Source organism: Nothoprocta perdicaria, unplaced genomic scaffold (assembly GCF_003342845.1).
Source record: "Nothoprocta perdicaria isolate Ctin4 unplaced genomic scaffold, notPer1 scaffold_19, whole genome shotgun sequence".
NCBI lineage: Eukaryota > Metazoa > Chordata > Aves > Tinamiformes > Tinamidae > Nothoprocta > Nothoprocta perdicaria.
In genome coordinates, this window is record NW_020455093.1 from 3509120 (window position 1) to 3535708 (window position 26589).

Here is a 26589-nt window from a genome sequence, read left to right on the forward strand (position 1 = left end):
CTCCTTGGAAATGCATATTCAGAAAACTCTCATTCACCTGAAGGAAAAACATCTTCCAGAAGGCTCACAGTGTTTCCACAGAAGAAAATCCCAAAGCCTCTGCATCCACCTCCTCTCAGAGCCACCCAGGCCATTTTGTAGCCCCAGAGGTCAGAGTCCCAATGAAAGAATTAACCAGGCATCAGCTGGGAACCAAGCTATACCAATATAAAAAGGTTCACAAAGAACAGCAAATATGCAGCTCTCTTTCGAGAGAATGTATGTGATAATAGCTCCAAAAACCTCACAGCAAAGATCCACGATGGTTTAAGTTTCCATGCTAATCGAACAAGAGCCCATGAAGCCACGGAATTCACGTAATGTGGTTCAAGGCTAATAGTTACCAACTACTAATATTTTTATTGTTTACATAAAACAATACTTCAAAGTAGCATGACATAACCACCTCCAAAATTAAAAGAGCTTATTACCTTGTCCTTAGGTGTCTCTAAATGCTGCTTAAACCAAAAGATAACCAACATCATCAGCCAAATAGGACAATATCTGATACAGAATGATAAATACAGTATTAAACAGACGTTGTTTCCAGATACTGAAACATTTTTAAAGAAAAAAAAAAAATTGGGTGGAAGCAGCCTTTCCGCTCATCACAGGGAACTTACATTCTCCCAGGTGTCAGGCACTTAAAAAAAAAAAAAAAAAAAGAAACACAGCACATTGACATGCACCCAATAATTACAGAAACACAACATCCTCGCAGCAATTTGCTGGGGCTTCATTTGCATTTTGCAGCAGCTGGAAAATTTACTGCGTAAATGGGAAGCTGGATCTGGAAATAAACTCAGAGGCAGTGCCTAAAAGGCAGTGCCTAAGAGGCAGCCGTTTGGAAGCAGAGTGTTTTGCAATTGGTTCTGTGGCTTCCTCAGCTTCAGAAATGCTTTAAAAGGGAAATCTCAGTGACAAGGGCCAGAGGTGGGTGTTGCCCTATTTCAAGCTTGCATTTTCTTACTTTTATACTTCTTGTCTCTAAATATGCCATCACCTTTGCAATGCACAATTTATTCTTTTGTTTCACTACAACGTGCTGCCTCCTGTCTTATCAGGACTATAAAGCCCTGGGTTTCTAGGGAAGCAAAGAGTCCATGTGAAGCAGCGTTCCCTGGAAAGCTTTGGAGTGCCAAAATGTGCTCATGTTTCCTATCAAATCGAAAGGGTCGAGTCAGGATCAGCAGCACCAAGTGCCAAGAGGCAGAGGGAATTTCCACTGCGACACTGAGCAAAACCTTCTGGGGAAGCGAACTCTGAGATGAGCCACTGTGGGATTTCTAAATAATGGGGGGGATTCAGGTTTTCCAGGCTGAGGAATTTAACAAAATTAATCATAAAATAAGAGAAGAAAAATCCTTTTTTTTTTTTTTTTTTTAAAAGCAAGAAAAAACGAAGTAAAGCAAGGAAGAACACGCTCAATAAAGCTGCTGGTTCTGAAGCTCACGCAGCACACGCTACAGATATAGATGTTGCCAACAGATTAAAATCTAGGCACCCTTCAATCCATTCACAATGCAGCTGCACATGACTAATGTACAGTGAGTTCAGATGCATGTGATAAGGAAAGTTGAAATACAGAATGAAGAAGGATAACAAAAAGTAGGTTAGATATAAAACGGCCTTGTCCACTCTGTTTTCTCTATATCAGTATTTTACAGCTCCAATTTGAGATGCAACAGGTCCTTCCTAACTTTCAATGTAGATTTTAATTTATATTTCAAAGCAGTAAGCCAGGTTAGTCAGGATACCTATGTGACAAGTTATGCAGACTGGCATTAGGGCCAGGAAGGCATAGATTAAAAGCAGGGAAGATGGGGGGAAAAAAAAAAAAGAGCGCTTCCATGGGCTATTTTGTTTGATAAACCAGTATTACACATTTTCATTTCAAGTTTCATCCAGTCTTCTTTTTCCACTCTCCAAAAGCAGCTTTGACAGACTAATCTTCCAGTGAAAGAGCTTATGACCCTTCATTTTCTATCTGTCAGGACTGACAGTAGATCACTCCCCTCTCCCTCTTTCCCTCCTGTCATACAAGGGCTGTAGAGAGAAAGCATCTTCACCTTTCACTCATCATGCACTTGGAGAGGGGAGAAGAATGAAGACAAAGGAAAAATTGCAAAATTGCCCAAGTTTTTCCAGTATTTCATTCCCAACATCACCAGATTCATTCAAAGCTTTTTTTCCCTTCATTTAAATCATCGCCAATCTCTTTCAAACTGAAAATATTTAGTATGAAATCATACAATTAAAGGAGCATATTAAGCTACATTATTTGCCATTTTCCTTTTATGTCACTATTTTCAAGTTAATTTGACCTCCGATTACTGTCGTTGTATGTGCTCTAAAAAGAAATATGGCACAATTATCCAATGGCCTACTGGTAAAGGTTAGAGCTCCGAGAAAGCAGTTTGAGAAAAACCTGCAGAAATTTTCAGATATAATCTTTAAATATGGACTTCAAAATGATTTTACCAAATTAGGAGCATCATTGTTTAATCTCATACCTACATTGGTATCTTTACAGAAGAGTGTACGAAGAATTTGAGCATTTTCCCACTTTGGTCCAGTGGTTCAGAAATGAGTCACTAAAGCCACACTATGAGCAGCTGTTTTTCTGCACAGTGGTATAAAGCACCTCCACGTCCTTCCTGGTCTTGTAAACCCATAAACTAACTCAAACAACTCATTCTCCCACTCAAGTGGGCGCAACAGGCTTCACCTCACAAGGAGTGGCAAAGGAGGAGAGAAAATCATCCTGTCAATTTTCAGAAAGTATTTAGTCTTCACTAAGCATAACATGTACTAGCACAGGACACATGGAGATTACATAAATTCACAGGCCTAAAAATAAAAGGTATCTTGAACCAAAAAATAAACATTTTTTTTTTCTTTTCAGGAAAGATAGGTTTGGGCCTGGAATACTGATGCTACCTACAGAGATATTAAATAAATAACCCAATTGAGTAAGTTTATACTATTCTTCCCCATGCAAAACTGATAGAGTATCGTTACCCCAAATTTACAACAACAGAACTGCTCAAGCTGAAGATGTGGGTGAAATCTGCCTCACTGCCTTGTTAAAGAGCAGTTCTGGGGACCCGCGCGCTCCTTCCCCACAGGCTCTCAGGGCACGTTGGCCATTAGGGGGAAAGAGCGACCGCCTCACACAGAATCAGACTATGTGACGTTGGAAGGGACCCCTAGAGATCATCCAGTCCAACCCCCTGCTCCAGCAGGGACACCCAGAGCACGGGGCACAGGGCGGCATCCAGGAGGGTTTGGAAGATCTCCAGAGAAGGAGACTCCACAGCCTCCCTGGGCAGCCTGTTCCAGGGCTCTGGCACCCTCATGGTCATGAAGTTCTTCCTCACATGCAGATGGAACTTCCTGTGTTTTACCTTATATCCACTGCCCCTTGTCCTATCACCAGCCACTACTGAGAAGAATTTGGCCCACTCCTTCCTACATTCTCCACCTCAGGTATTTGTACATGTTGATAAGATCTCCCCTCAATCTTCTCTTCTCCATGGAAAACAGGCTCAACTCACTCAGTCTCTCATTATACGGGAGATGCTCCATTCCCTTAATCATCTTTGTCGCTCTACGCTGGACCCTCTCTAGAAGCTCCACATCCCTCTTATACTGGGGAGCCCAGAACTGCCCCCATACTCCAGGTGCGGCCTCACCAGAGCTGAGCAGAGGGGCAGGATCCCCTCCCTTGACCTGCTGGCAACACTCCTCCTGATGCAGCCAGGATCCCATTGGCCTTCTTGGCCACAAGGGCACTGCTGCCTCATGGTTAACTTGGTGTCAACCAGGACTCCCAGGTCCCTCTCGTGGAGCTGCTTTCAGAACAGTTGCAAGTTAGAAAGAAAAATCACCCAACTTTGTTTAGTTACTTCAGGTGATGTGACGCAAATAAGTGCCGCTGGAAGGCTGAGGCACAGCCCTGTACACCAGCACTCTGGAAGAACAAGGAACTGTGAACAGGCCTCTCCTGTAAGAACCCTCTGCAGATTTACAGGACGTAAACACCCATTTATAGGATACTGGTGACTAACACTGTGTTTTGAGGAAAATAACCTAAGGAGTTACATATCCGCAGCAAGAAAAAGTTGCCAGAACAACTGGCAGCTATGGATGGTGGTCCAAGAGTCTAAGATTGGATCTTAACTTTACTATAACAAGTAACATTGGAGATGCACATATTTAAAACACAGTTCATTACAGACAGAGTTCAAAGCAGCTCAGAAATTGCTCTGGGAGAAGGGCAAAACAAATGCCATCTTAGAATTAACTGAATTTCTTTTCAGACAAGTCATTTGGATGTATTAAAACCTGATAGACCATAACCAAATTGAGATGAGATATTCAGGGAAATAGGCTGTATTTATTCCAGAGCATACACTCCTCCAGAGACTATAAAAATACTCCTTTGGTATTTGGTGCTTAGTGGCACAGATGACTAAGAAATGCAATCAACAGGTATGGTTTGAGCAAACATGCACGCTAACAAAGAGCAGACTGGAAGATTTGAGCTGTTAATTAACCCAGCGAAAAAGAAAAGAGTAAGAGGAGGAGAAAAAGACAAATATTCACATATTATCACTGGAAAAGACAGATAACTAAGCACACCTACCTGGGTATGCATACAGTGTGAGCACGCAGTTACCTACGGTAACACAGTGAAAAAGGCAATGGGATCACCAAGCAAGGAAGGCTGAAGAGCCACAAGAAAATACTGGTCTTGTCTTTGTAGATTGCATTGAAAAAGAACATGTCCTAACTGTCAGATTTAAACCACAATAAGTAATTTCTATCTTTTTTTTTTTTTTTTTTGAGGGGAAGGAGGGGCGTGGAGAGGAGAAAGCCCTTTGTATCAAATAATTTGCCTGTACCTGGTATTCTGCTTACACCAAGCCTCAAGCAGATGATCCTTTGGTCTTGATCAAAGTGAAGGAGTCTAACAGGCTAGACGAAGAGCTTTAAACTCTAGAATACTGATGTGGGGCTTTCATCTATCTGCTTGAAAAGACTAGAGCACACCAAGTATCCCAGGCCACTCCCTGGAAATATTACAGAAAGGAAGGAATTTCCTGGTGAATTTCTGTTGCTTTTACTTTTTACACGCTGAGTAATCTGAGAAATAAGTGGTTTACAAGTAAGCACTGTCAAGGAGATGTGCTTCATTCATTCATCAACAACCTATAGAGACGAGAGAGGTAACATGGAAAACAGTATCTCCTTACAACGCAAAAAGCAACCTGTCCTATTTGAAAACTAAGTCAGAAAGCAGGTTTTTAAAAGAGTATTGCTTGAAAGGAGAAAAAAATGCATGACTTAATATAACCAGCACTGGATTCAGTCCCACAGAGAGAAGAGAAGCAAAATCACACATGTTTTCATGGGCTGAATGTATACAACAACTCTTCCAATTGTATACTGCTCTTAAGCTCAGGTGAGGATCCCAAAATAAACAGATTCAAATACGTTTCTTTTAGCATTTTTATTTCTCATATGTTTAGGTTAAATTTAAAAAAATAAGTATTTTGGGAGTATCTGTCTCTGAAACAGCTGAAAAGGACTGTTGTTGGTTTATGTCCCAGAAGAGTCCTGCAAATGTATTTATTTTAAATCTTCCACATAAGCATTTTGGAATATCACTATGCAATGCATTATATATAAGCAAACAGGCTTCCACATATAGTAATCCAGCACAGGTAGACAACAGTACTAAATTACAGTCCTGTTCTTTATGACTTGTCCTCAGAGAATAACTACTGGCATCAGCAAGACTTAGAATCCCTCATTACTTCAACAGGTGATACCTGGCCTGACACCAAATGGGGCTGTTCACTGGCATTAATAACATGAAACACTGCAGACATAAAGAACATTAAACACTGCAGACAATCATTAGGCCTTTGTGCTACTAATTAAAAAAAAAAGAAAAAATAAATATCGTTCTAGATTCTTAGGCTGTCTAGTTAGCTGGGGAACTGTAAGTTATTTATGCTAAACAGGGTGTCGTATCATGTCATTCTTCTGGACGTGATTCATCAGGAACGGTCTGATATGTGGAGATCTCAGAAGATGAAAGATGCCACATACTCAACACAAAACTTAACTGATTGTCACAATCCTCCTAATATAGGAATAAAGAATGAAAGCTGCTAATTAAATTCTACTTCAGAGGCCACTGAGTGTTTTGATGCACCTGATTAGTTTTAATCTGCACAGTTTTATATCCAACTAGATGAATCAAGTAAGTCAGAGAAGTCTGGCACCTAGGATAAGCACAGCTCATTTTGGTACCTCATAGGTCTTCAAGTGATTTAGTGCACAGGTGTATTTCTTGGGTTAACTAATTTTAGGGCTTTCTTTTTAACAGGCATGTTCACACAAGTATCTTAGAATAAACTGGATCGGATACACAACATGAGACATAGTTGACAAGAATTATATAGGTATCCACCCACTTTTAGTACAAAATACATCATCTGAGAGCATCCAACCTTGGCAAAAATTGCAGAAATGTAGAATAGTTTGCAAGAGGCAAACTATTAAGTGTGTTTCACAAAGGCTTTTGGTGATGAACTGATTTGGAGCTACATGTCTTACTGGGGACCATATCCCTGAACAAACTCACTCCAAATGGCTTTACCACCACACTGCTACGTGCAAAAGCCTCAGTACAGTCTCATAAAACTGCACTAGAAGCAGAGCTTTATTGAGTTACTACAAGTGCTCTAGGCTAGCAAACCTGAAACTAAATCTTGACTTGCATTCTCCTGGTAAGTGTTTGTTAAGGCTCTTGAAAACGCTGAGGCATAACGTATATAATTTCTTCTGTGCTCTTCTGACTGAAGGAGCTTGCCTTTGTGTATTAAACTAGCTAATTACAATGAAATAGTCCATGAAGAAGTAAGAAAAAACAACAACAAAAAGAAGTGCAAAGGACATGAAGAACATTCCATGTTGCTGCACGTTTGGTAGCTAAGGACTAAGACAAAGAGCAGAGAGCTTCAGTTATCCATCACTGTCCCCCAAAAGTAGAGGAAGCCAGAGAAGTCAGGGCATTTTCACAAAGCTTGGTCTCTAGAAAGACACCGACACTCCAGGGTAGCAACACAGAAGCTTTTAAAAAAGGAAAATATTTATTTCCAATTAGGGCACAACTTCCTCAACTGAAATGGAAGAATAAGGAGATCCTGCTCATTACTTGGACCTTTATTAACCAAACTGCTCTACCAGATATACCAACCATCATTGCCATGGCACAAAAATGGCCGGGTACTTGTGAAGGAAGTTATACATTATGGAGTACAAAATTTGAAACAAATATGTGTACCCACTTGTATTTTACACAGCTCTGATTTTAAAATAAATAAAGAAATATAAAATAAAAAGCAACTCTTCATCTCAGGCAGAAACTCCCTTAATATTAAATAATGACCATCTCTAGATTTCAAATTACACTTTCTTTTGAAATAACTATTAAAAAGATACATACACTTTTGTTTCGTAGTCCTTCCAAGCTTTATCAAAGGGTTTTTTCAGGTCCTGTCAGGACAGACAAAAAAAATTAGTTACTGAGAAGAACAGGAGCTCTAAGGACTAAGGTGCACCTTGGCCATTTGCACTACCTGACAAAACAAAGAACTTGAACAGCTCACCCAACAACTATGTAAAAGCAATCTTGCCCACAGAAAAAGCAATCTTACAGAGAGATGCAATAAACTCGTATTTTAAAAAGCACTTCTAGGATTACACAGATCCTGACACAGTGCTGTGTGTCACACGGTGTAACCATGTATTCACACCAAGTGTACACTGTGCAGTTAATAAAATCACCTGTTTTCTCTGCATTCCAGCTCTGAAAAACCTCGGTCCTGAGGCTCTGGTATAACCTTGGGTAAGGACTTGGTCCATCCCACTGTAGTTAAAGGAATCAGTCATTTACCAAAAGGAATCAGCTACTGCTTATCTTACAGGCTTAAAGGGAACTGCACTAATCCTTGTATCTAAACGACTTATCCAGAATTCTCCAAGTTATGTGCCAAATTCTTTTAGCTTTGCTTTCTGAAGAAAGAAAAATAGATAAAACAATTTAAACAAGTGCTGAAATTATTTCACTGAGGCTTGTGCAGCAGTTGAAGTTTTGCTGAAGTTGAAGAGAGCAACTACAAGAGATCTCGTTAACTGGCAGAAGTAGAAAAACTTTGCAACAAGGTCTCAGGAACTGATTCCCACACATCAGCTGGCTCATCCAGCAACAACTAAACTGAATAAAGCAGCACTCAATTATCATCTGTTCTAGGCAGGAACCACACAGGGCAGCATTGTATTGTAACGAGTGCATTGATTTTGCCATAGAAAAAAAGACCAGGAGGAGTGAAATGTGGTGGGCAACAGGATGATGAAGAGTGGCCAGGCCTATCTTGCTAATAAGCTCTTCATTTTCCAGGAACTTATTCAGACCATTTATTTTTAGTTCATTTTAGTTTGTTAGTCTGCATTTCTTCTTCCTTCGGTCTCCCAGAACAATAGCTGCCAGTTGTTTCCTGTTTGTTCCATACTAAGTAAAGCGCAAGTCGGCAGGGCTGTTTGTTAGCTATAGGCTTCGAAATTTATTATAAACATATTATCATCTTTGTTCTATGTCGTTATTATTTGGAACAGGAAATATCCTCAGGGCCCACACACATTTCAGCATTGTGAAGAAAATTCCTATACTTACTTACTCAGCCTTCCTAACAACCTGTAAAGTTTCCCTTAAGTTTAGAACGCTATATAACAAAATATAATAATAATAATAATAATAATAATTTTTAAATAAAATGAAGCAGTAATCCCCTTAAATAGTAAATATTTGTAAAATTATCAATACTTAAACCTCTTTCTTTGAATGTTTTACACCTCAGCATTACTTTTTAACCTTCCAAATGTTGTTTTGTATACATAGCCAAAAGTATCCTGTATTTAAAACCACTAAGAGAAGGGGCAACTCAGTACATACACATACAGAACTCTCCTGTTCCTCAAGCTAATTTATTACTTTACTATACAATACTTCCCCTCAAATAAAATTAATACATTAGCTAAACACATTTACAGCACCATCAATAACTTTATATAAAAAATAAGGAGATAATCATACCCCTTTTACTCCTTTCAGATCTCCTTTCAGCAAGCTGTCCAATGGAAAAGTGATTATGTTGTTCATATTTTGAATCTGTGACAAAAATACATCAACATGTTAAATTCATAATAAAAGAAATTGTTTTATATTATAGAACTATTAAAATATGAATACATTTTAATGAAGAATGATCAGGCAGTCACAAGCGACAGATTTCAGAAAGTTTCAGAAGAACTATTGCATATTACTTTCCAAATAGTGCTTTATGAATATATTTCTCAGTGGAGACTGTAATCAAAGGCAGAGGTAATGTGAACTAATTACACTTACTCAGGAAACATTTTAAGCCATACCAGCAGGAAACCAGCAGAATTATTGATGCTATCTCGTCCAGCCGTGACTGCAAAATCAGGCTGTTAATTTTTACATGTCCTGATTTCACTCTGTTTAAATTATACGAAAACAATGATACCATTTGTCTGTATTTATATATTTACGTGCCATTAACATATTTTAATCTTGTTTATTTTCCTGTCTTTTCAAACCTATTTGATAAAACCTGTCTGTTGTTCTCACACTACAGAGCATCTTGCTCTGTTAGCAGCTCTATTAACAATCATTGGGGATACTAATTGAATATAATACAGGCCACCCCAAAGAGGAAGATCTCTGGCTATTGAAAAACTGATAGTGGCAAAACTATTTGGATATTTTGCACATATTAGAGAGAAATATATCTGTTTTCATTTATCTTTCCATAAGCATTTTATGACATCCTGGAATTTAAGAGTTGGCAAGCAATCCCAGAGGAAAGCAAGCTTCATTCAAAAGAAAAGAAGAGTAAAATAATCATAGTCCTAGACTATCGGTACCATAATATTTTGATAAGGAAGGTGTCTAAGAAGGACAGTAGGAACAAGACATTAAGCAGCAGGTACCAGCAATAGAAAGGCTCCCTTTCCACCCTTGAGGATTTGGGCTGTGTGTCTAGGCAGAGTTTAAACTATAACAAGCCAAACAGACTCCACTGGAGAGTAATAAACAATGTAGGGGAAGGGGTAGAAACTACAGACGATCTGTTCTATTAAACCACTATCACAGCTCAAGTTTCCTCTCCTGTTCTCCTTGAAAAACTGCCCTAAAATCAAGGTCCTATGGAATCACAAACTGCCTATGTTTCTTTTTAAAATAATGCCCATAAAAACAGAATGAGCAACATCTTGATCTTGCATATACAGGCGGTAGATGGAAGGGTCCACAGAACAAAAGATTGAAGTGATATTTTGGAAAAAGATAGACGAAAACATAACATGCACAGATATAATACACAGACATGCACAGCTAACAGGAGATGCTATCCAAGCATCTCTATCCAAGAGAACAGAGAGAAGCAGGAAAGATCCCATTTAAGATCACAACCCATACAAGGTTTTCCTTCTGCTTCATTACTCACAGGCCTAACCTAGAGATCAATGCTTTCATAACCTCACTTTTATTATTGTTGAAATTCAGCTGATTTGGCACAAACTGAGATGAAGCCATTTCTCAACAGCAGGCTGAAAAGAACTGTGTTTTTTTCCTGTCAAATTAGAATGGCAGCACCCTCAACTACTAACACAGACATATTTATTTAAATATCAACTCACTCTCAAAGCACTTCTGCCTTTTTCCTAAAATTTCAAGCACTGCACCTAAACACATGCTCCTGGGTGCAGTTAAGTTAACCTTGAAGAGACTTTGAAGAAAGATGAGAAGAAAAAGTAGGTTATTTTCAAAGGCACGGAGGAGGATTGCCCATTCAAATTAATTCCTTCTCGTGTTGCTACCTGCATATTCTCTTAAACCTACGGTATTCTCCATGCTCCTACCTTCCTTGTAACAAATACAGACATACATAATGCATGAACGTGTCACTATTAACCTAGTTAGACCAAGCAGGCATGCTCGTATCTATAAATCAGCAAGCAGGATGCAAAAAATGATGCTACATTTTTATTCCTCTTTTTGAGAGGTTTAAGCTAAACTATCTAAGAAAATAAACTCACTTTTGGCACAAGAAGTAGTATTACTGTGTGTATAGAGAGCTAAAATGACTAAATCAAAGATGCCTCTACATTTTGACTCTTTCAAGCTTAAAAACATTAAAGAGAGACATGCACAAAGGTGCAGGAATGCTGCTGAGGAATTAAAGGCATCCTGTGGCAGAGGAACACCAGCAACTTCCACATAGTTAGGAAGGAAAACATCTTTTGACCTGGATTCCACTTCTAACGCTGCTGCTCTGGCAGACTCGAGGCTTCCTCTGACAGCTTCCAACGAGGTAAGATGACAGAGACAGGATCGTAAATTAAAACATCACAAGCTGGAGAAGACTCAAAGGTGGGAAAGAGAAGTGTCAGGAGGGGGGATGTAAAAATAAGCAGCTGCTCAGCTGCCAGGAGAGATGCTGAAGGCTGCAGCCACGGCAGCGCTTTGAAAGGGGAAAGAAGATTTCCCCTTAGTTTAGTGCATGTGGCCAAATGCTGATAGTCTTGGTTTGCTAACCTTCCTATCCATTTCAGCAGTCTTTTTTCGGAATGGTTTGGAATAGTGATGCCTGCAGTCAAGTATTTTGTACTGGCATTCACCCACACGAGCAGTATATGATACGACACCTCTAGCTCTTAGGAAATTCTGCATAGAATCATAGAATCCTGAAGGTTGGAAAGGACCTCCAGAGGTCATCCAGTCCAACCCCCCTGCACATGCAGGGTCACCTAGAGCATGGGGCACAGGGCTGCATCCAAGCGGGTTTGGAAGATCTCCAAAGAAGGAGACTCCACAACCTCTTTGGGCAGCCTGTTCCAGGGCTCTGGCACCCTCACTGTCAAGAAATGTTTCCTTAAGTTCCTGTGGAGCTTTTGGTGCCTCGGCTTGTGGCCGTTCCCTCTAGTCCTATAGCTGGCCACCACTGAAAAGAGGCCGCCCCCCTCCTCCTCACTGCCTCCCTTGAGGTATTTATACATGCTGATCAGGTCCCCCCTCAGCCTCCTCTTCTCCAGGCTGAACAGGCCCAGCTCTCTCAGCCTTTGCTCACAGGGCAGATGTTCCAGGCCCCTGATCATCCTCGCAGCCCTGCGCTGGACGTGTGTGTGTGAATGTCCTGCCACACGCTACGGGTTGGGAACTTGGTGATCAGTAAGGGCGCAACAGGACACTGCTTGCTAAACAAGCTCCAAAAGGCAGGAAAAGCATTTTTAATGTCTTCTTAAAAGTGTGAAGAATTGTAAAAGCAAAGGAGGAGAGAGATCTGAGGTTACCCAAGCCCATATTCCTTGGAAATGGAGAATTCCCCATTGAACATTTTCTAAAGTAGGTTAAAACACTGAAGTGATTGGTTTCCTTTGCCTTTTCTGGGACTTTTTATCTACCTTTTTTCACAGTAAGATCCCATTTATATAAGATTTATTATTTTCCTCTTCACAATCATGCAGTTACCTTTGAGCCAAATCATACACCTCCATTTTTTTAAGCCTTCTTCATAAATCAGCCTATTCAAAGGCAGCTCGTTTGAGCTCCTCTCCTCTGAATTTCTTCCAGTTGGATCAATATCCTTTTGGCAAACAAACCACCGTAACGTTCCAGACGGAGCTGAACTGGTGCCATCTAGGAAGGAATTATTACATCTTGCTTTTCCTAGCACCTTGGAAAAGCAAACAACAAAAGGCCCCTTGCAGTTATTGCACCTTCGTATCTCACTGCAAGAATAAGCTTCAGCATCTCATTGCCAGTGTCCAATTTCATCTCTACATTAAATTTTACATTTCTTCCTGATTATTTTAATCTCTTAGGACCTTTTGGATGTTTTAGAATCTAAAGATAATTTTGTTAAAAGGAAAATGAAGGTCAGTCCTTCCATTTATATTTGTTTGTTGACTCCTCGCCCTGTCTTAAAATATTGCTCTGTGCAATCCTTTAATACTTCATTCTGTGCAATCCTCTGCCTAAAATTTAAGATGTATACTTAAGAAGACAAAACTAAGTCAACCAGCTTCTATATTTTTTTCAGTATTAAGCCAATCTTTCCTCATGAATATCCAGAGGCCACAAAACTTAAATCATAAAACTTCACATCTGAGACTCCAAACTCCAACAGACACCTACACTTACACTGATATTTTAGTAGCTTATCCTAGGCACCTAAATAGAGTTGTTCTAAACAAAACATATGTTTGTGAAGGTCTTGGTCTGGAAATTGAGTCTGACTCACTATCCTGGATAGAAAATTCTGGGCAGAAAATTCTGTGAGTTCAGTGACAAGAAAAAAAACTTTATTATTGTGTTGTCTTTTAAACAAGTCTCTTCTTAAATTTAAGAAAAGTGAAGTAGAGTAGAATCCATGGGTAGAAAATTAAAATTATTACTGTTCTTAGATTTCTCCTGGCTAAAAATCCAAGGATTATCAACAGAATCACAGAATCACATGGAATATCTTTCTCCCAGCCCTCAGATTCCACTCCTCTAAGCCAGCATTTCTTTATGAGCACTTAATTTAAATAAATGAAAAGGATACGAATATGTAGAAGAATGACAGCTAAAGAAACTGGAATGTGTTAAACAGCTACTTCATTTTCACAAATCAAGTTTCTTTTCAGGGAGCATTGACACAGATGACAGGCAATTACAGATTTTGTTTCTTCTCTGCAGAGCAATCTAAGAATAGGACTTGAAAGAATATTTGAAGTGCAAACATGTTGTGCTTAGCTTTTCCTGTCCTAATATTTCTTATATTAAGATTCACCCCTTTATCGCTTAGCACTAAATCTGTTAGGAAGACAGAATATTTAAACTCATAAGTAAGTGGCATATAAACTACCTGGGAATTTATTTCTCCTCTTGAATGGGTGTTTTAAAAACCACTTCACATTTGAAGAATCTGAGTTCTTCAGAAATAGTTTTCAGTTTTGTGCTGTGCTAGTCACACTATTTAAAACTGCACATATAAAAGTGCAAAAAAACACAAATAAAAACCCAAGCAGCTCCAAGACCTGAACATTTAAAAACTTGATGCCTTGGTAAGTCCATGAAAAGATTAGTCTTCAGGAAACCTTTAAGATGCTAGGGAAAAAAAATAAACTCTGTTGAAGTAGAACAACTGCAGAACAACTTTATAATGGTTTTTACCTCACTAAAGGAAAGATTAAGGAAAATCTTTTTGCAGAAGCACTTTAGATCTACAGCTCTAAAGGCCACCCAAGCCAAGCACTGACAGAACATATCAGCTTCTAGAAAGAGAAATCAAAATACCTGATAAAGCAACAGCTGGCAGCAGCCCTAAAGCTTTGCCAGTGTTAACAGCTTTGGCATCTGTTCCAGTCTGAACATGCCTCTCACTTCCCTGAACATTCCCCACTCCTTTCAGCTAAAACCTCGCTAAATTTGTGGAAATTAAGTACCCTATGCAACTAAGGGAGAGATCTACGTAAAAGTAACATCTTTCAGGATGGATTTCAACCCCTGCAAGCTGTAATGTCCCTGCCTGCACTTCACATGAAGCTACAGCAGACAACATGGTTTGGTTGTAATAAAACACTGGAAGAGAAGGATGTTTTTATATCACCAACCTGCCTGCAGCATTTAGAGTTGAGTATTTCACAACATGGTAAGAATACATGGGACTTGCTTTATATAAAGCTATGATCATCACAGGAAAGAATCCAGAATTATTTCCAACTGCGGTATAGTACATTCTATACTAGGCGACTCCCTTGTAATCTCGTAGAAACCTAGACTTAAGGTAGCAAACTTTTAAACAGATTTGCAACATGACCAGAGTTTCAAACCTTTATTTTGCCCATTAGTATTGATTTCTAATAGGTAAAATTTAATAAAACCATAATTTGATTTAGTAATTCTGATATAAATCTTGCTTATAAATATTTTCAAGCAAATGAAACTCTTACATTTTTAAACATACTTCTTTTTAGACAAAACTATTTTCCTAAAAGAGACACCTACTTCAGAGAGTATTATTAGCTTCTTCTATTTCTTCACTTTTCCCTTGCTAATCTACAGAATACAGAAATCTTCAAACCTCAGCAATATCAAGCATATTAAGTAAAGGCAGAACTTTACAAAGCCCTTTTTCCCTCGACAGCCAGTATTAAAGAAAGAAGGTGTCTTTGCTATTGAAATATAAGAAAAACCATTACATTCATGCCCATGAAATTATTTTACACTTCAAAAATTGAGAAAATCAGAACCACAACCTACAAGAAACAGAAGATGGCTACTATCATGACATATCCATTTCTCACATATACAAAATGAAATGAATGTCACTGTTGACAGTGAGAAGGAAGCAAAAGATTTAGAAATATTTCTTTGAGAAGACACACAAAAATCTGTCATGGATCAGACAAAAATAAAGAGATGCAACTGATGAAACATAATTCCCACTTGTCTAACTGGTCCGAGCACATCACTCTTCCTACAGACAAGTACTTTGTCTTTAATTTGTTTTCCTATTTGTAGAAAAAAAGTTACTCTTTTCCAATTTTTTTGCAAATATAGCAATTATGATTTTTAAGAGAACAGACTGAGTTTTTTTGCAAAGCTGCTTTTTTAAAAACTTTTATATATCTGCTTAAAATACAACACATGGAAAGGATGCAGCTTTTACTAGATTGCCTTTTAAACCCACCTAGACATCGCAATTTACAGATCCATTTCTGTAATGAAATCACCATTTGGCAATTAAATATGATAAGAGAGTTGTTTTAGTCAACAGAAGGTATTAATTAGAAGACCCATTCTGCCTGCCCTCCCATATGGGCAGTCTACTCAGGCTGACTGACTCACAGAGAGCAAAGCTGCCTCTGTGATACAGAAGCTCAGATAACATTCGTGTATCTGCAGCTATACCGATCAATAGGACCACTATGAAACACATTTCACTGCTGATAAATACATTTAGGGCTGGGTTCTCTCTCATCATCAATATGATGATTGGGTGAAAGGAGGGGACAGCAGCAGGCAGGGAATGGGACTGCCCTCGATCACATCAGCTGGAAACATTCCCCAAAGAACTGATTATGACCAGCTGGCTGCAAAACTACAGACATTTGGTCTAGATTCACAAAAGCATTTAATGTGTCTACAGCCCATTGATTTCGGCAGACAGGGACTTTGAAATGCTCGTAGGAAACTGGGTCATCTCCACTCCCTCACCCCTAGGATACAAGTTCTGTAGCTCCCAGTAAAATTGGGACTTACTCAAACCTGGGAAAAGTCCAGCTAGCAGGATGCAAGTCAGAATCTTTTGTATTTATGCCTTCTGATTAATGTGAAATCAAAGCCGAAAATTCTCCAGTCGTAATTAAAATCCACGTTCTTCCATTTGGCTCCATCCCATTTGGCTCGCTGGAAGAATGCTTTTAAGTCTTCCTGGCTTCAGTTGCAGGATTGGTCCCTAGTGGACACTATTGTCACTAAAGGATTATGTTTGACTTTATTTTTCCCTGACTCTTCCCTGAGAAGCAAGAAATTCTCTTTTCCGGGGACACTAAAATCCCTCTTGACAAATACAAGTGGAAAGTGTGAAAAAGTAAAGGAAAAGAAATATGAACACAGAGTAAACCAACCTGTGATTTTACAGTTTCAAAGCAATTTTGCATGTGTGTTTATGCACACAGGTTATAAATGCTTTGTTGTGGGAAGCAGAAAGCTGTGGGAACTGCAGGAGTGTTGGGATTTCTTGGGATTTTTTGAGTTTTGAAAGGGGAAGGGCCAAGGCATGACACACCTCCTTAAGCCAAGATGTTCTTTTTTTTTAAAAATAATGGCCACCAAAACACAAATTGTCCTCACCATGAAGAGTTGCTGTAGTTTAGAAAGTCAATCAGAAGTTTGGAAGCAGTTCATATGCATTATCCTTTGTAGCAGCATCACATTTGAAACATTGTTTTTCTAAGCAATTCTTACCAAATTTTTGAAGAGTGCAGTTAATTCCTTTGTAAACACAGAAAATTTTAAAAATGCTGTTCCCAAATCTGGGTCATCCCTGCAAACACAGTTGCCTCCAAATTTCTCCAGTGCTTGTGTGTACTGTTCTTCATTTTCCACATGAGCTTTAAAAAGAGCAAAACATAAAAGCATTGTCAGTAGATAAGGGATTACAAAAGTTAGGACTGAACTGAAAGCACTGACGTTGAAAAATACTGACATTCACTTGTCAATAGAAATTATTATTCAGATTTTGACATGCTGCAAGTATGAATAATCTCACTAAGTCTGTGTGTATCTCTACCTACATATTGGACAATTTAAGATGTAATCAGCTTGCTTAAAAAATAAACTATGTGGAGCCACAACATCTCCACACCATATCAGGGACCATGTAACTCCTATAATGAACTTCAGTGGTTTATGAACTCTCAACTTGCACATGTCTCTTGGGCAAAAGATGGAGATTAGCATTAACTCAACTACTCAGTATTAACTTAGCATTAGCTTAACTCCTCAGCATTAGCTGAACTACATGAAGATGCAGATTCACTTTTACACTATTGCAGACAGACATAACAGAACGTCTCTATCAGTTCAATTTGGGAAAGAAAGAAAAAAAAGTCCTTCCCAAACCCGAGTTAGGGACTAAGTTAAGCCTGAGCAAGATACACCAAGCTGGCACCTGAGAAAGTCAACCTTTATGAGAAAGTCAGCCATTATGCTGCCTACTTCTCCTTCCAGCCATGCCAATTTCTAAAGCTTCAAAGGGAGTCAGGAAAAAAAGTTCACCCTAGAAACCACCATGTGCACAACTGGGAACCAAGAATCTGCCTTGGCCCTTACCTGAGACTAGCAGAAGCCCTGAGGATTCACGAGGATTCATCTGTTAGTTCAACGGGCCAATTTCTTTCTAAGCCCACTTGTGTACATGAACACATTTGATATCAAAGGATTCGTGCTGCAATGTATTTCTCAGTACTTCTGTGGTTTGGTATTTGGTTATATAGGCAGTTTGCTGAACCTGCTGTCGAGTGCCCACTTCCAAACAAGGTGCCTGTGCACATCTCCACCACCTTAAGTCAGAAAGCCATTTGGGAACTTGAATTCTCAAGTAGCTCCAAAGTCTCTTTTTCTTTTTTACCCCCCACCAAACTAGACTAAATCCCATGGAGCATTAGTGTAACAGCATGTAATTAAAGACTGCCATAATGTATGTGCAGAATTGAAGTTACACAAGCAGTATTGATTCTAGAGGTTTCTACCTCGAGTGCTTGAATTGGGAGCCTACAGAAGATCGAATAATCCATCTATCTAACACTGTTGTGTGACACACACAGAGCTGAACAAGCTGTGGATGAACTGGCACAGGCAGCAGAGAACAGGCGTTAGCAGGACACAACTCCAGCTGCTCGTTCGGGGCAGTTCTTTCCATGCTGCTGTCTGCACCCAGCGAAGTTTATTTACTCACAGGTCAGGGTGGAGTTAGGGCATCGCTCAAACAAGAGCAAAAGGAGGTGGCTACTGCAGGGAGAGGAGGTGAGCAGGCTGCTGCTGCCGGCTGTAGCCGGAGGGGTGATGAGCACCTGAGCCACACTATTTCCTCCAGCAAACAAGAGCTTTCTGTTCTGCACAGCATCCCCCAGAACTGGGGCTTTGCTTCCAGATCTATGCACCAGATTAAAAAAAAACCCAGCAGTTCAACAGCAGGTCTGAGATGCAACCTGTGCAGAACGTTCCTGCTCGTTTATTACGGCAATATTGTTATTTGAACTAGTGCTCCAGAAAACCTTTCCAAAGGAAGGAAATAGGTCTTTTTTTTCTTGCTTTCTAACAAATGCAAATGGACCCCCCTGCCCTTTGGTTCCCTCGCCATACCCTTTCCTGATGGATTTTGGAAGTTTTCCTGCCCACAGAAGGTTGGGAGTCTATCCAAATAAAATCTGAGCAAGGTTTGTTTGGGGAGAGGGGGTGAGAAACTAAACCATCTACATATGGGAGGCCAATCCTCCTTAATGTTTTCTAAATTCAAACACACAGAACCCCAGAAGAGGTTCACGTAGCACACAAAGAACCTAGAATAGTAACTGTGTTCCTGGCAGTGCTGGGCCACAGTTCTGTTTCATGGAAATAAACTAGAAGTTGTGGCGAGTGGTTAGGTTAGTGGCATTTCTGCTGATGGAAAAGCTGCTTTCAAGTCTTCATTGTCAAGAATAGACATGGTAAAATGTAGAAATTAAACAAGGCAGCAACTGCAAAGAGAAAATGTAGTGAACTTCTACAATGGACTAACAAGAGCACAGATTAAGAGGCAGTCAAGCACCCCAAAATTAGCAAATGGGTGAGTTAAAGAATAAGGAGTGCAAATAAATATGTCAAAGATGACACAGCTCCAGCTGAACCTTAAACTGGGCCCTGCAAACCCCAAGATAACCATTAGTTTGGGCGAGCAGGAACTTCCTTTCAGCAAAGCTGGTAAGAATTAGTGCACAACAAGACTTCCTGCTATATTTTCTTGTATCTGAACACCAACATGCCCACAAGGTCCGTCAAATATTGGTGGCTTTCCAACATCTTTGTCAGCTCTATCTACTTTGCATATAATACAGGCCTTGTTAGCACTAATTGTGATGAACTGCAAAGTGACAACAAAAGCCAACAAAATGCTGTTTCTTACTGCTGCTCATCCACAAAAGCAAAAACTTCACTTATTTTGTCAAACATGATAAACATTCAAACCTCTGAGATGGGAGCACAAACAAAAATACACAGAGTAACGGTTCTTCGCATTTCTATCCACCTTGCCAGAGAAATATCTGGGTTTTTTTGCGCCATGACAAGGAAAAAAAAACCGCACCTCATCAGCTTTCTCTTGTCATGAAGTTCTCCACATGACTGGAAGTCACCAGCACGGTGGAGGTTTCACAAGTCAGCAGAGCCAAGGTAACTTCCAAGTGCTCCCAGAAGGGGTAACTTCACCCCTCCCCTGCTCCCAGCTCTAAGCCACACGCCTTCCCACTTCAGCTGCTCGTCTAACTCCACAAAAATGGATGGCTGAATAGCTTTAGGGGAGGTAAAAACCTCATGTAAGGACCTGGCAAGGGCCAGGAGCAGTGGAAGGAGCCTCTGGGCCAGACCTGAGCAGGGCACCGGCAGCATTACTGTAAGCTACAGCTCACTGTAATACAGCTGCTGGTTAAAATGTCTTTTTTTCCTTTTCTCATAGTTACCCACGTAACCATTTCTGATTCACTGCTCAGATCCACCAGCTTTATCAACAGACACTACAAGGAATGATGATCTACTTACCCAGACCAGATATGTTTATCGCTTTGACAGATTTCTTCATTTTATAGAGAACCGTTCGGTCAACATCCAGCGCCTAAAATAACAGAGAAAGATGAATGTGAAACAGTGGTTCAACCTCTGTGAATCTGTGCTCAGGAAAAAACCTTCTGTGATTATAACACTATCTTAATTAATTTTATATCTGTAATTAAGAAATTCCTTGCCTGTCATTCCCACCCCCATCCATATAACCTATTCCAAGCTATCTAGTCCACAAAGATACATTTGCTATTATTGATACTTTTGCTGTTGACCAGCATCCCTTATACCCAGCACATCTAGTTTTATTGATAGCTTAATATTCCACAATGAAAGCATTTATACAATCTTTTCCCTATGTTAAATTATTAAAGAAGCTTAAAAAAATTCAATCCATTATGTGTTTTGACATTGCTGGAGAAATAAGCAACGTCCCTTCCTCAGGCAGAACACTAAAAAAGGAATTTAATTTGGGCTTTCATGGATAATTTAATTAATTGCAGTCCTAGACATACGAATTTTCTGACTGCTGTGCTGAACAAAACAGATTCCACATATCTCAAAAATACAATTTGGTCTTTCACACATTTTATTGCTATGAAAAGCTTTCACCAATACAATATAAAAATTCAAGTTTAAATTCTGTCCAGAATATTCAAACACTTATTATCAGTTCCTCTCAAATAAAAAAGTGGAAGCAAACAGCCATTACTAAATTTAAGTGAAATACAGGCAAACCAAAAAAGTAAAATTGTTCAGGAACAGAGAAGCAGAATTACAATTATCCAAAAAAAGTTTCAAAAGAGGGTTGGGGAAGAAGGAAGAAATTGCAAGAAAAGTTAAATATGAGTCCCAGAGGTAGTGATGTCTTTAAACCTTATGGAAGAACAACACTGAAAGCTACAGATTATATTACATCAAGAGCTGCTTGGTACAATATATGCTAAAAGAACTAAATGCCACCAAATTCATCCAGTTTTCATTCAAAAAATTTCAGTAAATTGCACCAACGAGGAATCTGACCTACTGCTGCTTTACAGTTAATCACTTAAATCAGTCAAGCAACACATAAAAGGTAGTTACTAGGACTCTTACTGATTATTTTAACATACTGAACAAAGATTATCAATCATATTTAAGACAGTATTCTTAAACTGATTTCATTTAGACCACAAATAGCTGGGAAAAATCCGGGCAGCATTCCAGGGAAACCAGAGCTACATGTTGCCTTAACATTAAGTTTACCATGTCAAGGTGCTACTGCAGCCAGTGCAAGTTTCACCTCCCATTCACGCTGGAAATATATTAGCAGAAGTGCTGAGCCCTCCATTACCTGGAGTTCTGGAACACAGAGCAAGGGGAAAATCCCTAGCCTATATAAATTATTGAGTTTTATTCGACTCCAGATCAGTGATGTGAATTGCACCCATTAGCACAAAGTTGAAGACACTGCAATATCTCAAAGGCTATGAATAATGACCGGCCTGCATGGAAATACCGCTAAGCAAACGACTTCCCTGGGCATAAAGGTGATCTCCACGAGTAACCTCAGAGAAGCGCCTCAGCTCATGAGCTGAGTGCAGGGGAGCCATCACTTCATCCCCGCCTGCATCAGAGGGCTATTACCCTCTTGGAGACCAGGCGAAAGTCTCCAATTACGAGCATTACAAATAATGTTTCAAAAGTGAAGGGCAGTGGCCAGAGAGTTATGGATTCAGCTCCCAGCCGAGTCTCAGATCTGTGTGTACTGTTGTTAAAATATTTAATCTCTGCAACTCAGATCTGGAAATAAAGACATTAGGGGAAAAAAAAAATCACCACAGGTTATTTTTTTCAAAAAAAAAAGAAAATTGTTTGAAGGATGATGATGTAAAATGGATTACGACACCCTCCCAAACAGTCCTGAGATAAGGATGCTTCCTAATGCCTGCCGTACATGCCCGAAGCAGGAAGCCAGGCAAGAGCTTTTTCCCTCTTTTCCCCCACCAAAGCTGTCACTACGGCTGGCCAAAAACTCACCATCACCTCCTGTTTCCCCTGGGATTAGGGAGAAGGGAAGCAGAGGCCTAAGAGGCCGCACAGCCTGGGCCCAGCACGACCAAGAGCCAGGGCCGCCGAGGCCGGGGCGGCTGCGCGTCCGGGCGCTCTCCAGCCACCTCTGGCAGCTGCTTCCATTGGGATTGAAAACATGGGGACAGCAGGGAAAAAGAAACCCACAGACAGGCCTGAAGGCAACTGAACAGCCAGACCCCAGGGCACGATCCGAGGACTGTTTTTGGGGCAGCCAAGTTGGTTTGTTTGGGTCCTTTCCCAAGAGCTTCTTTCCCTTCCCGCCTCTGAGCTGTGCCAGGACAAGTGTTTGTGGGGCTATGTGGTAAACCGTAGCAGAGGAGCCATCTGGATTTAAAATAACATAAGGAAAAAATAAAAGTTTTAAAAGTGGTCAGCTGGGTAAACTTTCCACCGCTGGTTACCAGGAAGCCCCTTAATACGACACAACCCCATGGAAAGGACAAGGGGAAAAGGAATGAAGAGGAGAGCAGCTGACACCAGTGCCCTTTCTGAGGAAGGATTCTGGGCAAGAATCGGACAAACGGCAAGAGTGAAGCCAAGGCTTTTATTGTCCTCCAAGTTCCACCAGCTGGTTGGTTTTGGGGTTTGTTGTTTTAATTTTACTACATTAGTCTCAATCTTAGGAAGTCTGTTTTTATTGTGGATATATATATTTATAAGATTGAGTTTGTCTGGAAACGGGAACCCCTTTTTGTGGTGAGCTGAGCAGAGTTTGCAGAAAGCGGCTCACAAGAAACATTCAAGGAGCCACTGTGACTAAAACAGGCGAAGAGTGACCTGGATAAGACACTGGCTTCATAGCTGAGGACCTGGCTCAGCCTCTATTCAGGTAGGTGATCTTGTCCCAATCCATGGAAAACACAGAATAATTCGCCCATCAGCAAACTGTCCTGCTTTTGCGTCAAGCCAACTCGGACTTGACACGTTCCTTCTTCTCTCTTCAACTGAAAAATAATTGGGGCTATAATTTGAAGTAATTTATGACTTATAGTATTCCATGCACTTGTATTTACTCATGAAACTCAAAAGAATACCAAAATGAAAAAATTGTCACAAAAGTAAATTATGCTTCATAAATTATGCTTCATTCTCTACAGGGATTTATTGCTATTAGCTGGTCTCATTAATGGTGATGGGAAAAAAATCAGTGACGACTTCAAGCTCACTTGTCCAAAGACAAAATATATACAAGAACTAGCATATCAGTCAAAAAAAAATGAGAATAGAGGTTTTGATTTACGAGATGACTGCAAAATGACCACAAAGTACCATGATGATAAAGCTACGAAAAACAAAAATGACTCATTTTTGTCATATTTTTCTTTTGTCATATGAAAGAGACCTCATTCACAAGGAAACAAAAGTAGTTACTGAAGGTCACACACTCTTTGAAATGTTCTCACTATTAAAAAAAACAGAAGTGTAAAAAAGTAAGGGTCCAAAGTCTTGGTCTTCCCAGCTTACGTGGCTCTCTCTCAATCACTGGATATTCGATATTGATAAAGACTTAAGAAAGATTACAGGGGGAAGACAAGGATGCAATGTAGGTGGTGCTTTCATCTATCTGGATATGAAAAAAGATGGAATAAAAAGGCTTTCTTGCATTGCTATAGTTTGGAAGTTCAATTACGAGGCATAAACTGTGGCAAATTTCAAGTCAGCTAGAGCATACAGATGGCTCCAGGGAATCAGCACACGCCTGTTATACAATAAGGATTAAACATAAAGGGGATTTAGCTAAAATGTGGGCAGAACAAACCACCTTCCTGGAAAGAATCTCATGATCTCCAGTAACCCAAGGATGTTTGGGCCTTGAAAACTAATGACCCACAGGATATGTTTGGACAATACGATGCTGGTTGCCCACATCCCATGCCTGCTTAGTTAAATCAACCTCTGTCTTGACAGACAGGTTGTAGCCTGGTCTCTCCTGAACTGAAAAGCCTGAGCAACTCCTTGAAGGTGGTAACAAAGTGTGGGGAGAAGAAGGGGAAAAAAAAAAAAAAAAAAAAAAAAGGCAGCTGAAACTTCATTTAAGCTGAAACTACTGAAACTAATATTAGGATAAGAAAAGATGAGTAAAAGCTGTATATAAATGAACTGTAGCTAAAAATTGGGAAGACAAGTTTGATTCTGGAAAGACTTCCAAATAAAGGATAAAAAAATATGTAGCTATTTTTAAGAGGAACCCAAACACATGTTTGAAAGGTAAGATGTTAGTACCTGTGGTGGTAAGGCATCAGACTTGCTCCTGTAGGAAGTTTCTTCTAAACCTACGTTCTTGTGTAAAATGTTTTGATAAGGCTGCACGGAGGAGCGACTGAAAATCTTGAGCAGTTGAGCACCTCTAGTGATGTGTTTTAGTCTTCCCTGCAGCCTAAAAATGAGGAAGAAGGCTTGGCCTTGCTTGCTGCTGGTTGGAATAGGACATAGAGCTCTATTCGCAGCCAGGGATTCAGAAAAGTTGCTCCAACATGAAACTGAAAAAATATTACTTAGTTTTTAGTATTATTCTTAATATTTTATCTTTCTTTGTCTGATTTTTAGCACTTATAAATCATTTTAAATGCAGCTTTGTCTTGTTCCCAACATCAGACCGATGAAATGAGAAAAAGGCTTCTTGTAGACATCTCTGCACACACGGATGGGCCTCGAAGCTCCCCTCCCTCATGCAGCTTTCTGCGCTTCAGCAGTGTCACAAGTGAAATTTAAAATGTCTCAGATCTTACACATTCTAGTATTTCTTTTTCCTCGTCTAAAATGCCCTGTAAGCCTCTGAACCAGAAGCAAAGTAACCACGTAATTCATATGGTGGGATCATTTTATCCTCTCATTTAATGTTTCCAGTTTTGACTCAAAAAATCTGTCTGCTGCGAGCCTGTTTATTTTGGCAATTGTTTATTTGAGCACTATCTACTCAAAGAGGCCGTGTAAATTACATACAGGCTCCCACTTAACTCCATGGCTGTTGAGTGCTCAGACTTCCCTCTTGCTAAAAACAGTTTCCATAAATACCTTGATAAAACCAAATTCTGTATATGCAGTGCATTAGAAGGTACATTATTGCAGAACTGACGATAAGCACCATCAACTAAATCACAAGCTCCAGGTTAACAGGACCTTCTTACACCTCCTATTAAATTTTCTGTTATATGAGAAACAACTGAATTTCTAATGCTACTTTGAGAGAGTATTTTTCAGGTAAATTTATTTTTCTATCAAAATCTACATGGTGCTGCTATTGCACCTCTAGTGATCACAGAGTTCTAAGACAAATATCATCAACCTGGTGTTGGTTTTGTTCTCTTGACATTAATTTCAAAACTTATAATCCTGTATCACCTTTTTTTAGAATACGTGAACATAGGAAATTAATTCTCAACCTTGGTGTATTATACCAGTAATATCAGTGTTCTTCAAAATGAATATCTAATTTCCATTAAAAAAAAAGTATAGCAGCATGATTTAGTCTGCCAACTGCTTTATGTTACAACCTAGAAGGAGTAGGCAGTTGGAAAGATTACAAAAGACATCAAAGTTTATTTGCTACAACTGAAAAATCTGCTGTTTATTTGTAATTTTCATTTTTCTTGCTGTACACTGAAGTTTGTCCTTCTCTTCAGCTACCATACATGATCATATAAACCAGAAAAACAACTAAAATTAACCATAAAGTGTCAATTTTTTAGAAAGCTGGAATTCGTATTGCTTTTTCTAGCTAGTTATTGTTGCAATTACGGGACTCATTCCATCTAGACCTAGGACACACTGCCAACATATATATTTGACATTTTTCATTGAGTTCATTCATATTTAACACGAGTGTTCAGTATATGGAACGTTACAGGAAGAATGTTCTCAATTTCTGAGAACTGCAAAATAACAGTAATGAAGTGAATGCACTTCTGAGGCCCATATATATAGACTATAAAACCAAAAAAAAATTCAAATCACTATACAAAGGTTATCACTATACACTAGTTTGTAATCACTATACAAAGCTCTCTATGCCTCAC

At 39.5% G+C, this 26589-nt stretch overlaps 1 protein-coding gene across 3 annotated transcripts in view; it reads right to left on the reverse strand.

Moving 5' to 3' along the window:
- Window positions 1-26589, reverse strand: part of ASAP2 (ArfGAP with SH3 domain, ankyrin repeat and PH domain 2) — an 82929-nt gene that overhangs the window by 38797 nt on the left and 17543 nt on the right. For all 3 annotated transcript variants that reach the window (XM_026037043.1, XM_026037042.1, XM_026037040.1), the window contains exons 2-5: window positions 20483-20555; window positions 17153-17298; window positions 9209-9283; window positions 7562-7611 (exon numbers count right to left, since the gene is read on the reverse strand). In XM_026037043.1, the coding sequence (XP_025892828.1) occupies window positions 7562-7611; window positions 9209-9283; window positions 17153-17298; window positions 20483-20555 (344 nt within the window). The remainder of the gene's footprint in view (window positions 1-7561; window positions 7612-9208; window positions 9284-17152; window positions 17299-20482; window positions 20556-26589) is intronic.